General features: G+C 43.6%; 1 protein-coding gene across 2 annotated transcripts; it reads right to left on the bottom strand.

Annotated features, from left to right (window-relative positions):
* Window positions 1–532: 532 nt before the first annotated feature.
* PRSS35 (serine protease 35) lies at window positions 533–12881 on the bottom strand. 2 transcript variants are annotated; one of them, XM_075747603.1, is made up of 2 exons: window positions 12547–12881; window positions 533–6595 (listed from the first exon to the last, which is right to left on the bottom strand). In XM_075747603.1, the coding sequence occupies exons 1-2, from the start codon at window positions 12850–12852 to the stop codon at window positions 5333–5335; spliced, it is 1569 nt and encodes a 522-aa protein (XP_075603718.1). In that variant the 5' UTR covers window positions 12853–12881; the 3' UTR covers window positions 533–5332. The 2 variants fall into 2 exon arrangements, with proteins under 2 accessions (XP_075603718.1, XP_075603719.1); XM_075747604.1 differs by lacking the exon at window positions 12547–12881 and adding an exon at window positions 10229–10369.
* Between the last annotated feature and the right edge of the window lie 409 nt (window positions 12882–13290).

The raw sequence follows: 13290 nt of genomic DNA, 5'->3' as shown, positions 1-13290 counted from the left end.
TGTCTTAGACACACTGTTAATCACTGCTGTAATAACTTCTAAATTTTCCATTAAATATTTCCAGCAGCTCTCGTCCTTGCCAAAAATCTCTCCTTTTACTGTCAGTGATCAAATCAGCACCACTTTCAAGGGCACAGAGTTAAGATAATGCTGAGAACCAAGATTATAATATTTTACACACTTCTAATTTGGCCTGGTTCAACAGCTCTCTTGGGTAAAAAAGACAACAATAGCTAATAGCAGAAACAGAACTAATCACTCATTTCAGAATTAATAAGTTGTGGCACAGTCTGTGAGTCATTTCCTTGCTGAACTAATTTTTTTTTAACTCATCAAATTTGCTCATGGAGTAATTATCTTGAAGACAGGAGTAGACAAGGAAATTTTTTCCCCAGAACAAATTTAGAGAGACATTAATATCTTGTAAGACAACGTCCCAGATGATTCACTGATAACCTGTTACAAGCATTTACAGAATGGAGTTTGCGTACCTCCACCATAGCTAACAAACTACATCATGACAGAGGCAAAGAAAAACAATAGAAAGTATTTATTGACATAGTCCGTGCATCGTGTAATATCTTCATATAGCAAAGGTTTGCATTTATTTTCCCAAATGAGTTGTCATTTTGTGCAGTTAAAAATATTATAAAAACACATGTTTTGTAGTTAGCTGTCAGTCTTTAAAAAGTTAAGAACATTAAAGAATCATTAAAGCTACCTCTGAAGGTTTTTAACCTAAATGCTATCTCACACTCAGAGCAAAAGGCTGGACCAACAGGGACTCAAATATACCTCCAAATCCTTTGATATTAGTGTGCAATTTTAAGCTTTCAATTTAACAATATTCTTTATTTTTTTCCCATTCATTCTTTAATCCAGGAATTTGTAGATGGAAGTATCTGCAATATTCTGTGCTTTAAAATTAGAAGCAGTTATTAAATTTCTACAAAGATACTAAACACAAATGGAAGGTATTTGAAAAAATTTATTGCCTAGAATTTGTAGGTACATGCAAAAAAATGGAGCCAACATTTAAATGCTTCAAGTCTGAGGGTTTTTGTTTCCTGCTTTTTGTTGTTGGTGGTGTTTTTTTTTTTCCAATGGGGAACAGCCTTTACAGGAATCCCATCAAAATGTCAGGTTTGAGAAACTTTCAAGTGAAAGAAACTCCCTTTACTCCCTACACTCTTAGTGGCCCGGTGTGCGGGGAGGTTCATGCTGCCAAGCCTTTTGGCCAGGACACGGATCTGTTGCTTCCCAAGGACCCTAAACGAGCATAAGCGTAATCCCTGCGACTCCGACTCCGGGCAGGGAGTGTAGATCAAGGTCAACTCCCCCTGCCTGCTAGTGGTCCTGCCAGAACTGAGCCCTCCCACAGCCCTTTCCTTGGTGCTGTTGGCCAGGAAGAACAGCCTCGTCTTTAACAGTGAAAGGAGATTGTTCAGGTAACTTCTGATTTTTACATCTTAATTTATACTGTTACAGCTTTACCAGCTGCCTACTCTTTCTTACAATAGGTCCCTCTGCTAACTTGCAGCCATTTAATCTGTTACTCTTCACACTTTCTTTATCCCTTGCATACCACCTCCATCTTCCTGGTCTTCCGTACCATCTACTTGCTCGCTCTTTCTGTATTAATTGCTGTTTGCTGCCAGGTCATCTCTTATCTGCAGAATAGAAGGAAGTTGCCAGCTGCTTCTTTCCCCCACATGTAGATGAATTATTTTTTCACTTAAGCCACATTCTGTGCCGATTCATACTCCATGCAGACTCACAAATCTGCAAAATTTGGATGGTAAATTATAAACTGAGTCAAGGAGTTTCTTTAAGCAATTTTTAAAGCATCGAGTACTCTAGTCCTCATATAACAGAAATAAATTTGCTACCTAACATTGTGTTTTTCTTTTGTTAAGATAATACAAACTTAATTTTTCACATTGCAGATAATCCCCTTGACTTCCATCATATGTCTCAGAGCCCCAAATTAAATGTATGCACAAATTAAATGCATGCACAAATGTCCTGCAGAAGCTGGTCTGGGTATGTTAATGGTTTGTCTATGAGGTTTATCTTTGGCCCAGGAAGAATTTATTTGTTAATTTTACAAATTGCTAGTAGCACCCTAGCAGAAAAGGGATTTGACTGAGTTTGTTTTTTCCTAACGCCGGGAATACAGTTAAAGAAAAAGATCTACTACAGCAACTGCTATGGAAAAGCATTAGTACTGATGAAAACAAATGATGTACAGCCTGGTACTTGAAAGAGAGAAATATCCTTTGGGGAAACTTCACAAGGGCTCTGTCCCCTTCCGGGCTGGGAACCCAGCCTTGATGCTGGTGTCCTAGACACCAGCAGATCTGATCTACTGACAACACCCCCTCCTCGTATTTTCTCATTGATAACTAGATACAAACTGCAGCTTTTAAAGGAAATTTGAGATGATCGCAGCTCAGAAATTCTTGTCCCATTTGCAGTGGCTGATACCAAGAGCTCTACACGGGACATTGACCTCCAGGGGTTGTGTGTAAGTAAAAGTCCTTGATTTATGAACTACTTCAGAAGTCCCTGCAGTAAGCAGTCACAGTGCCTACATAAAGCATTTCCTTCTCCTTTAGGCCAAGTGGCAGACTGAAATGTTGCCTGGCATGCAAATACAACAGGAGTAACATTTTGTCTGTGTCTTCTTTTGCCTGCGTTCCCTCGCCTGAAGGCGCTGACCCAGTCAACATGGCACATACTCTACAAGCCCCTATATTTGCATGTGTTTGTGCAGGTGCACTCAGACACAGAGGCTTGAATAGATATATATAGTTTTCATTAATTTTTATGTTGCTCTAGCCAGCTTCTTTAATCTCTTAGTACCATAAAATGAGGCACTGAGCATCTAATATTTATCCTCTGAGGATAAACATTTGTTATCAGCCTGGTATGAGAACTTCAGGTCGTGGCTGAGGTATTTATAGTGGATGCTGATATAACAAGACCATTTGAAAGCTGACATCAACATTTTTCATTCTTACCTTGTCCCCAATTCCCAAACTAATAAAGAAATAGATTATATTTCTGCTCTGAAGGAGCACACCTAAATAAGACTTACCAAAACAAGGAATTTACTAAGCCACCTTATCTTGATCAGTTTTGGACCCAAATCAACAATGAGAATAATTGTAACAAAATCCATGCACGTAGGTTGACTTGTATTGGATTAATGATGTGGTACCTTATTTGTCACAGTAACTATGGAAAAAGGCACTTTTAAGAAAAACATTACAGAGCTGACTAAAGAATATTGTAGACCTGTTGCATAGAGCGAGAGTATTAAATACTGGAGTGAGGTGATTGAAAATTATTGTGAGCGAAGCCATACATCTTAAAAGAGATGTTAACAACAATACAAAATAATTAACCTTAATATCTTAGACATTAATTTCTAAACTTTAAATTTATTATTAGTTTTCTGGAAACAATCACCACAAAAAAAAAAAAAAAAAGAAAGAAAGAAAGAAAAGTTAAGTGTTCCCTGGAAAGCTGATGTTAAACAAAATAGTTTATTTTAAAGTGAGATCTCTTTCAATTAATGAAATAGTTATGGTATAGAAACAAGTCTTAAATTTTTATACTTTGGCAATAATATGACAAAGTTGCCTGCACATTCAAAGTGTCAGGTTTTATACTTTCAATCATCTACAAAAAAGTGGATTATTAAAAATGATCTTATTTCATCAAAAGCTATTACAAGCATATTTTAAAGATACCAAAAACAAATAGTATTTTAAAATCTTGTTATATTTTTTTCTTCTCCACAGGAAGAAAATGTGTTTTGGTCAGCATAAACTTATGATCAAAAAAATTAAATATTGTTGTGGTGAATAATCTTAAAAGTATTGAAACCCAAAGGATTATGATCAGAAATAGACAGATTCATTTTATGTTATTAGATTAACATAGCACCATAACAATCCTGTGCGCTTCAAAATCTTGATATAAAATAAAAGATATAGACTTGTGTAGCGATCAACAACAATTTTTTAAAAAGTGATTTGTGTTTAAAGGTGTGTAAAAATCAAGGTCACTTTGTGTTTCATTAAATACATGGTTCAGCAAACATACTGCACCAAATTATTTGCTAACTACTGCTGCTGCCTAACAAGATATCTGTTATAACGTACATGATAGTTCTTCTACCATTCAGAAGGTGGCATAATTTAGTTGGGAGAAATGTTTCGTTTAACCTTGTAACTCATGTTGAGGTGGAATCTGGGTATGACATGATTAAAACTACCCATTTTGCAAAACCATATAAAGCCAAACTACAATATTGCTTTCCAACTCCCAGTCTAATACATACTATCCTATCTATGAAGCTGAACTCGTATAAAAGTAATTTTTAAAACTGCAAAAATGGTTAGCACCCAAAAAAATCTATCATCTGTGAAGCTCTAAATGATTGTCAAATAGCCACTTCAGAAATCAGTGACTTCTCCCAATGGTAAAGATAAACATTTGACTAGAAACTAAACCTACAGCTCTCCAAAAACTAACTGGAATGCAAATGCATGTGTTTAAGACTTCTCTAGCTTCTCAAAGAAGATTTAAAGGCATTAAATTATGTCACGATGTTTCTTCTTCTTCCAAACGTGGAAACTTCTATGTCCATTAATTTCTTTTTGCTGTTTTTACTGAGCAATGAGGTGAAACTTGTCTTTGAGGTCTAACCCTCAGTTACAGAAATTTGGGATTTCCATGGAAGTGTTCCTGCAGCAACCAGAGGAGGAAGTTTTCCAAACTAACAAGCATGAACTAGACTGCTGCTTCTCAACATGGAGCTGTTGTCTTTAGAGAATGCCAAAATAATGTCTTGGTCTCATGCAGTTCTCTGGATCATTCTGCATATACCTCCATGTGCTGTATGCACGACTTGCATTTGAAGAATTGGACCAGAACCCTGAGAAAAGCAAATCCATTGGAAAAATAGATATTGTTTAATAGATATTGTTTGAGATATGTCAATCCTTCCCTTGGGAAAAAAATGACAAACAGATGTAGTCATTTTTTTCTGATGTGAATGATTCAAATTTATCACAATTGCAAACATAAATATAGTTTGGGATTTTAAGTGCATATCTAGGATTGATTACAATTAAAAATATTTTGTTTGACAACTCTACCCATCCCCCAGCAATTCAGCGTTCCTCACGTCACCGTAACGTTACTTGTGAGCTTTGAGTTCAAAAAATCCCGCCATGGAGTGATGTTCTTCCAGTAAGTGCTGCATTAGACTTTTGCTCTATGGTAATATGGGTGCTAAGCGAGTCAGGTTCAGCTCTCTTCAGCCTTGTGCGCAATTCTCATCATTCCCATGTATCCAGAAGCAAATCTGGGCATATTTGAGAGGAGTAATTCTTACTGCTACATTGTAATCCTGCTGTTCACCATTGACATCCACCCACTGATGGCCTGAGTAAACAGCGATGATCTTGCGTTTCCACTTCTTTTTGTTCGGCTCCTTAAGACGGAGATAGACGCCAGATCCAGTGGAGCCAGGCTCAGCATCACAGTACTGATAAAAGAGATCATTGGACTCATCAGAAATGCTACAAAATCTATAGACCAGCTGCCCAGATCGATCATTGTCAAAACCTGAGAAGTGGATCATGCTCCCAGGCATCATTTTGATTGTTGGGCTGATTCCCAGCTCCATGTATTTCCTTTTGTGGGGACGCTTGAGCTCAAGAACAGCATAATCATAATCCAGGGCAATATCCCCAGAGACACCCTTAAACCAGCCTTTCGGGATGTGAGTACTCTTCACCCTGGTCCACTGGAAGGAGGGCATGCCATCTGACGTCCCCTGCTTCCTCCCTGATCTCCTTTGCTTTCGCCCGCCACCTTTGGATTGTCGCCTTTGTGTGCCGATTGTGGCAACTTTGGGATCCTCTTGGGCCGCAGAAACTTCTCTCCTACTTCTTTCAGCACCTTTGCGTTTCCTGCCATCACCTCTGGATTTCGTCTTCATCAGGCCCACCCTCAGTCTTTTGCTGCCCTTGACATAATCCTTGCCGTTGTGCAGACAATGGGCAGCTGTTAGCACATGCTTGGGGGAAATGAGAATGCCACTACAGCCAGTGGAGATCTTCACAGCTGTGTTGAATGGAAAGTTGGTCATAAACCGCTTGTCATAGATGCTGAACCTACTGTCCGTTCCATATATCTGCCTCTTCTTTCTCGAAGACCTTCGTGTGGTTGTGTTTCCAGCTGGGTCAAGCACTAGTCCGAGGACATTCACTTCAGTCAGGGTCCGTGTGCCGTTTTCAAAAATGGTCTCATAGGATAAGAGGTCCTTCAAGTCAGACAAGCTTGGCACCGGCAATTTTCTTTGACATTCAATTCCACATACACTGTTCAGCTCTAATTTGGTTTTTGCTTCAAATTTAGGGCTGTCAAGGGAGAAAGTTCTTTTGCTCACAATCTGAGGAATCTTCTTTAAGTGCCAAGTAAAATCTTGTTCAGTTTCTGTTCCATTAGTGAGACCCAATATAGGTATGAAAAATATGAATAGCAGTAACATGTGCTCCATTTTATCTATTTTTTTCTAAAACAAGAAAGAGAGATTTGAAAATGCACGTTGGAAATATACACAGTTATCTTAGTATCTTCAAAGTATAATCATGCAATATTAGCATTGAAATCAGTGGAACAGAATTTAATACTCTGCTCAAAATAGAAATGCCTCAGATATTCCCTGTATTGCCTCTGATGCTTCCAATGGTCTCTAGCAAGATGGGTGCAAACAAGATAGCCAGTATCCATGCTGAGCTACCTACTGGAAGGGGGAAACAGCTGAGTTTTACCTGCTTTTCCCTCCATAGGGCAGTAGTCTGAGTCATTCCACTCTGTACAGTGCCCTGGTTTTATTTATCCTGTAGGAATGCAATTATGTTTTAAGCTTAGGAATGCAATTGTTTTACGCTTCTGCTTCTCTTCTCTATAGCTACTGCTTGTAGGTAGAACATGGTTGAAAATCACCAACGTATTCAAAAGTTGCATTCAAAAGTTGGGATCCAGGCACAGATGGACAGACAGACCACACTCATGAGACTTAGGGACCCTTAGGAAAGCAGACAAATTGTGCTTTTTCATGTACTGGCCAAAAAGTAGCAGCTTTAAGTGATCTACAAGCCACCAATGGTTCTGCATTACCCACCCAGGTAAGACCTGTGAACCTGCCTGCTGTGGAAAATGGCACTTTGCTAATTGCTCTCCCAAGGAACCAACTTAAATCTCTTTTCCCCTTTAAAAGTTCATGTTGTCTGGATGTGACAGATGGAGAAATGTGGGCACCTAAACAAGGTGGCAAGTCTCATTTTAAATGCTTTCAGCTTCTGCTGCTCTGAAAGGCATGGGTCTCCTGCAGATCCTGAGTTGTATCTCCCTGTGTGCCATGGCCACCAAAACCTCATTCATTTCCTATGCGTGGGTGTCTGAATCTCTCTCAGAATGTCAAAGAATTTCAAAATGCATGGTTGCAGGGCACAGATGAGTGAGGAAAGTAGAAGGTTGCTGGTCTAGAGGAGTGTGCTGGTTATATACATGCAGGAAAGCCCAGCCAAGTAGGAGGGACAAGTCTGCTGACTCATCACATGTTTTTTTCCTGCAGGATCCCACAAAGGCTGCAGGAACTGTGCTGTCCGTGCCTTATGGTCACATGTGGAAAGCCCCACCTAGATGGGGCAATGCATCACACAAAGAGCTAATACTTTAAATGGGAAAGACAAAAAGCAGTTTTATTCCCATCTGCAGTTGGGAAACACACAGAAAGAACGTAAAATTGTTAGAAGTCTGTGGCAGAGCCAGAAACTGAACCCAGAAGTCTTGATTCTGAGCTCAAAACATTACTGAAAAGACCTTTTTTCTCCTTTGGCAGCAGTGATGTCAGTGGCATTAACCAACTACTGGTCACTGCCATTGGGAAAGCTGCGCTCTGTTCTCATATCCTTCATTCCAATTACATGGAAACCTCAGCTGTGTAGAAAGAAAGGGCCTATGATTAAACTTTAAAAGCCAAGCAATTCAAGGATATGTATGTGGTTAAGCTCTCTGGTTTACATTGTAATGGCTTTCCTTTTCTTGGGCTTAGTTTAAAATAATACAAGTGCAGTGAAACAGTACTGGTTACAAGCTAGCTAAAGATCTAGCATGAAAAAAGAGGAATATGTGTGCAACATGGAAAAAAGAAGTGGTAACATCACTTCAAAAGCTGTATAATGGACCGACAACTCCTACAATTTTGAGGCATCTTCACAATATAGGCAGTTCTTGTCTGTAAGAGGTAACAATTATCACTTTTTAGCTAACTAAGCACTACGGTTCAAACACAGCTTGTTGCTTCTGATGCCAAATTCCAAGGCTGGTTTTGTTTTAGCATATTTTTTGACGCTTTTCACCTTCCCCTGCATGGAACACAACTTTGACCCGGAGTTTACTTACTAGGATATACATAAAACACATTTTACAATACAGTATAAAGATACCCACCCTGGCTTTAAAGTAGCTAACTAACTCAGGTGTTGGAGAAGATGTCTGGGCTTTCATAAGACATTTGGAGATTACAGTGACTCACAGACCTAAGCTCTGGGGTGTATGTGGTCATACTAAAAGACATCTGAAGGTTTTGAAAGCAGAGCAGAGTCATCCCAGGTACGAGATTTTGCAGACATCGGTTGTCCATACCAGTCCAGGTTATTGGTATAGCAGAAATGCACATATTTAAACATTAATTTTTATATACAAAGTTACCTTCAAAGTATTGTTTTGGTTATTGCTCAATTAGTACTAAATTTGAAGAGGAATTATAATTTTACTTATCTATTGATAAATGATAACGTATCAAAATACAGAAATACTATGATGACAACAGAAGAATAGCTTTCCTGGCCTGACCAAAGGTCCATCTCGCCTAAAATCCCATTTCTGACACTGGCCAAATGTGGATGCCTAGGGTAGAGCACAAGAATAGGACAACCATGTATATCCCTCCTCCCTCATAGTCTCTTAACTTACAACCAGTTGCACCTCATGGACTTTAAACCAGAGGTAGTTTCTGTAGTGTGAGGAAACCTAAGTGGATTTCTCTTCCATAGCGACCCAGTCTTCCCTTGAACCCATATAAAATTTTGTATCCACAATGTTCTGCGTCAAGGAGTTCTACAACTTAACTACATGTTGTATGAGGAAGTATGTCCTTTTCTTTATTTTCAGCCTGTCACAAACTAGTATGGTTCGATGATAAATGTTGTGATATTAATGCGGAAAAGCTGGTTTAAATTTGCTTTGCTCTAATGAACAGATACAAGGTATTAAGAAACGCTGTTCTTCTGTCAGGCTTGAGAATGCCTTTTCTATGTTTTTTGCTAGAATACTCCTCCCTTCCTCAGCCCTTCCTTGGGGTCTGGGTGTTTGATATTTGTCTGTAGATGAATTTTGTGAGCCCTAAGGAAAGTTCATTCACTAACTGCTAGGTCATACAGAAAGTCTTAGAGGTGTCTCGGTTGATGTCATTCCACTGCGATGGATGAAGTCTTCCCAGCTGGACCCATAACTAACTCCACTTTATAGAGAGACTTTCTGCAAGCAAATGGGTGGAGTACTATTGCTCCTTCTGACACTCTTTAAAAAAGAAAAAACCCAAACACACAACCCTCAATAGATGCATTGGAGCCTCCTATTTGAAATACTATACTCAAGTCTTCACTACTTACAAAGGCAGTCTTGGGAACCAAGATTTTCATCATTTATAATGAACTACTTGTTGCTCATAATGAACTAACTACACTTCAGTAGAACTGGAAGAAGTCCAAGCTGAGGAACTTGATGAAAATAGTAATTCTCATTACAGACCAGAGCAGTGGTCCTACTAGGTAGCATCGTAATTTACAGCCATGCACTTAAGCTCTGTTTATCAACCCGGTCTCTACCATTTAAGCAAGGCCAACTTCAAGCAATGGGCAACGTCAGCAGTTGCCATGGCTCAGTACAGGTTGCCGGCAAGGGGCAACACAGGGGTTTCTCTTGCCAGACGATGGGGATGGAAGTGTGTAGACGGCTGCAAAGACACCTTTGCAGGGTGAGAGAAGGTAAGAGAGAATACAGCCTCCAGAGGAAGGAGGAAAGGCCCTGAGAAAGCTACAAGCTGGATGCAAGAAAAAACACTCAACATCTTACTCACACTTTTTGCCACGCTGTTCTTCACTCTTCCTCCAAACCCCAAGCTGGTCTGCCCTCTCCTTTCCTTAGCTCCTTTCCCATACAAATTTCGGGTTGGCTTACAGTAATTAGAAGCCTTGATTCAGCTCTGTCTTTATGGCAGGATGAATTGCTTCAGAGAAGGCAGAAGATGGAAACTAGAAAGTGAGAGAGATCCCCAGCTCCATGAAAATGTTGAAATTCTTCCTCCAGTTTCGAAATCCAGCTGATAACGGTGAGGACCATATGTATGCAATCAAAAGTATTTCCAGTTGTTCTTACTTCTTGCTTCCAATATAAAATCTTTCTGCATTCACAGTACAAAACCTACCCATCTCCTAACTTTTCAGGATATCTTTCAAATATTTTGTCAGTATAACCTATCTTACGCCCGTAGAAGGCATCTTGAATGCTCAGGGGAAGGCTTTTAGTCAAACAGAACTAAAATGTTTCTCTTCAGGCTACCCCAGAGTGAATTTACATGTCAGTGTAGCTCAGAGAGAAGAAAAGTTGTGTCCAGCTACCTTGGTCTGTTAGGTGCAGCCTCTGCTCTGGGGTTTACCTCTTATTGTAGGAAAGTCAGCACATTTCAAACTATGCTTACATAATTTTAAATACAATTTTCAGACCATAAAATATTAGAGGCTGCTACACTAACCAGCTCCTTTAACTGCTTTTGGCCTTATTCTTAAAATGGCCTGAAAGTTGGAATTCACAGTTCTACTCTGACAAAGCAAAATAGAGAACGAATTTTGGAAAACTCACACTCCCTGGAAAAAAACATTACCCTAACCTTATCTGCCACTGCCCCCTTCACTCCTCCGGGTGTGCTCAATCCGTATATTGGCGCACAGATTTCCTCCTCCTCTCTGACCTATGGAGAAAACCCCACCGCGACTCCTGGCTCTTACAAAATTTAAGCAGCCTCAGTAGCCATAAGAAGAATTAATTTTACACGGCAGGCGTGACAGGTCATTTCTGAAATCACGCACGCAGAGGGGGAAATAAAGAAGGCGGGGGGGGGGATGAATGGCAATGGGGGCAGGGGCTTCACCTCTGACCGGGTTTTCCCTTTCCCGGCCGCCCCCACCGCGGCCGCGGGGTGGCGCGCCCGGACAGCCGGCGGCCGGGCAACCGCGGCCGGCCCCGCTTCAGCAGCTGCCTGCCATCCCCCGGGTGCCGGGCTGGCCCACGGCAGCCGCCGCTCCTCCCGACCCGCCACGCTGCCGGGCTCTTCTCCCCGCTCCTCCGGGTCGAGGAGGGAGGCTGGGGGCGGGGAGGTCGCGTCCTGGCCGCTGCTCCGCAGCTGAGCGGCTCCGGGGGTCGAGCCCTACCAGCCGGAGGGGCCCCGGGCAGCGGCCCCCGGGACGGGAGCGGGCGGCCATCGGCCGGGAACCAGCCGGAGGAACGGCGGGGACTGGGGGGCTTTGCTGGGATGGCCGCTCTTCCACTGCCCGCTCCGCTTCTGCCAGCCGCTCCTATGCATTAGCGTGTTAAAGCCCAGGGTTCTCCTGGAAGAAGCCGAGGGTTTGGGGAGGAAGGTTTTAACTCTACAGCTCTTTAGCCATCCCTTGGTCCTGCTTTCCGCAGCACGCTCTGCTTTTCCGCGTCTGATCCAAAGGAGTTCCCTTTCTCCAGAGCCTGCAAGTTAAATACCTTGGCACGGCTTTTTTTGCCATTCCAAGATAAATCTGCTTCCAGCAGTGACAAATCTGGATGAAATTAGTGTCAATTCCAGAAGATCGCGGGGCTGGTAGCGTGAATACTGAGAGGATGAATCAGAATTAAAGGAGAGGTTGTTTTGAAGGGTGAAGAGGTTCCTTGCCTGCTCCCCGCAGAAGACGCAGCACAGAGACAAACCCTTGAAAGCCCAATAAATATGCTCCTTGCTTTCGTCCCGTTAGCCGCCTTGTGAAACTAGCTTCAATTTCTTTTTAAAAAAAAAGGGACCAAAGAAACGTCTCACGTTTTAGTCGTATCAAAAATATATCCATCAGTCTAAAGAGGCAGGAGCTTTACACGAAACTCTTCAGCTGCCAAGCCCAAGGTACTGACATCGCTCAGCCTGATCATTTTTTTAAAACGACCCGTGTAAGAAGAACGACATCGCAAAAAAAGAGATGACCTTACGGACGTTATCTCCGACTGCCCAGTCCCCGGCCCCGGGCTGCCCCGGCCCCGGGCTGCCATCCTCAGCCCCCATCCCCGGCTCCCTGCCTGTCCACCCAGTGCTGCCCCGACGAAGTCTCTCGGGGCAGCCTTTCCCCCCACGGCCGGCGTCGGGAAGGGTTTCTTTCATACCTGGCACCCCGCAGGACGAACGGAGGGGAAGGCGGCCACAGCCCCGGGGCGCAGGCTCCCCGCTCCGCGCCGCCCGCCCGCCGCCCAGCGCCCGCGGCTACTGAGGACGGGGCGGGGGGAGCGGCCAGGTCTTCCCAGGCGGGGGAGGGGATGGAAAAAGGGAAAAAAAAGAAAAAAAGAAAGGAGGCGAGAGGGAGGAGGCCGGGAGGGCGAGAGGGGAGGGCCGACGGGAGCGAAGGCAGATCCCGGTATCTCCTCGGATGGGAAGGGAAGAAGGGGCTCTGCCCGCGGGGCGGGGAGGCGCATCGCCCGGGGAGAGGCTTCCTCTCGGCGCCGGGCGGAGGGCCGGGGTGACCCGCGTAGGGACGGGGTGGGAGAGGCTGGTGGGCCGGGGGTGTAGGCGGAGGCAAATGGGGAGGCGGAGGGACCCCATCCCGGGGGCAATGGCGGGAGGGCACCGCACCGTCCGCACCGCGCCACCTGCGTGCGGCCGGCGCTGCCGGGCATGACGGGGCCGGGCGGCAGTGGCAGCGTGGAGGGCCGCTTCGCCCTGACCTGCCGTAGGACTCCTGAGGAAGGGGAGGAGCGGCTGCCGGCTCCACAGGAGGCTCTTCGGGCCGGGCTAGGGCTTGCGGCTGCAGGGAGCGGCGTTCCCCCGACCCGTGGCCTGCCCCCGCCTCCCTGCCCTCGCCCCTCGGGGGCGCCCCGGCCCCCCCGCCTTTCCGGCCCCGTTCCTCAGGGCCG

This window comes from Balearica regulorum, chromosome 3 (genome assembly GCF_011004875.1).
Source record: "Balearica regulorum gibbericeps isolate bBalReg1 chromosome 3, bBalReg1.pri, whole genome shotgun sequence".
Lineage (NCBI taxonomy): Eukaryota > Metazoa > Chordata > Aves > Gruiformes > Gruidae > Balearica > Balearica regulorum.
This window is presented reverse-complemented; position numbering and strand designations above follow the sequence as displayed.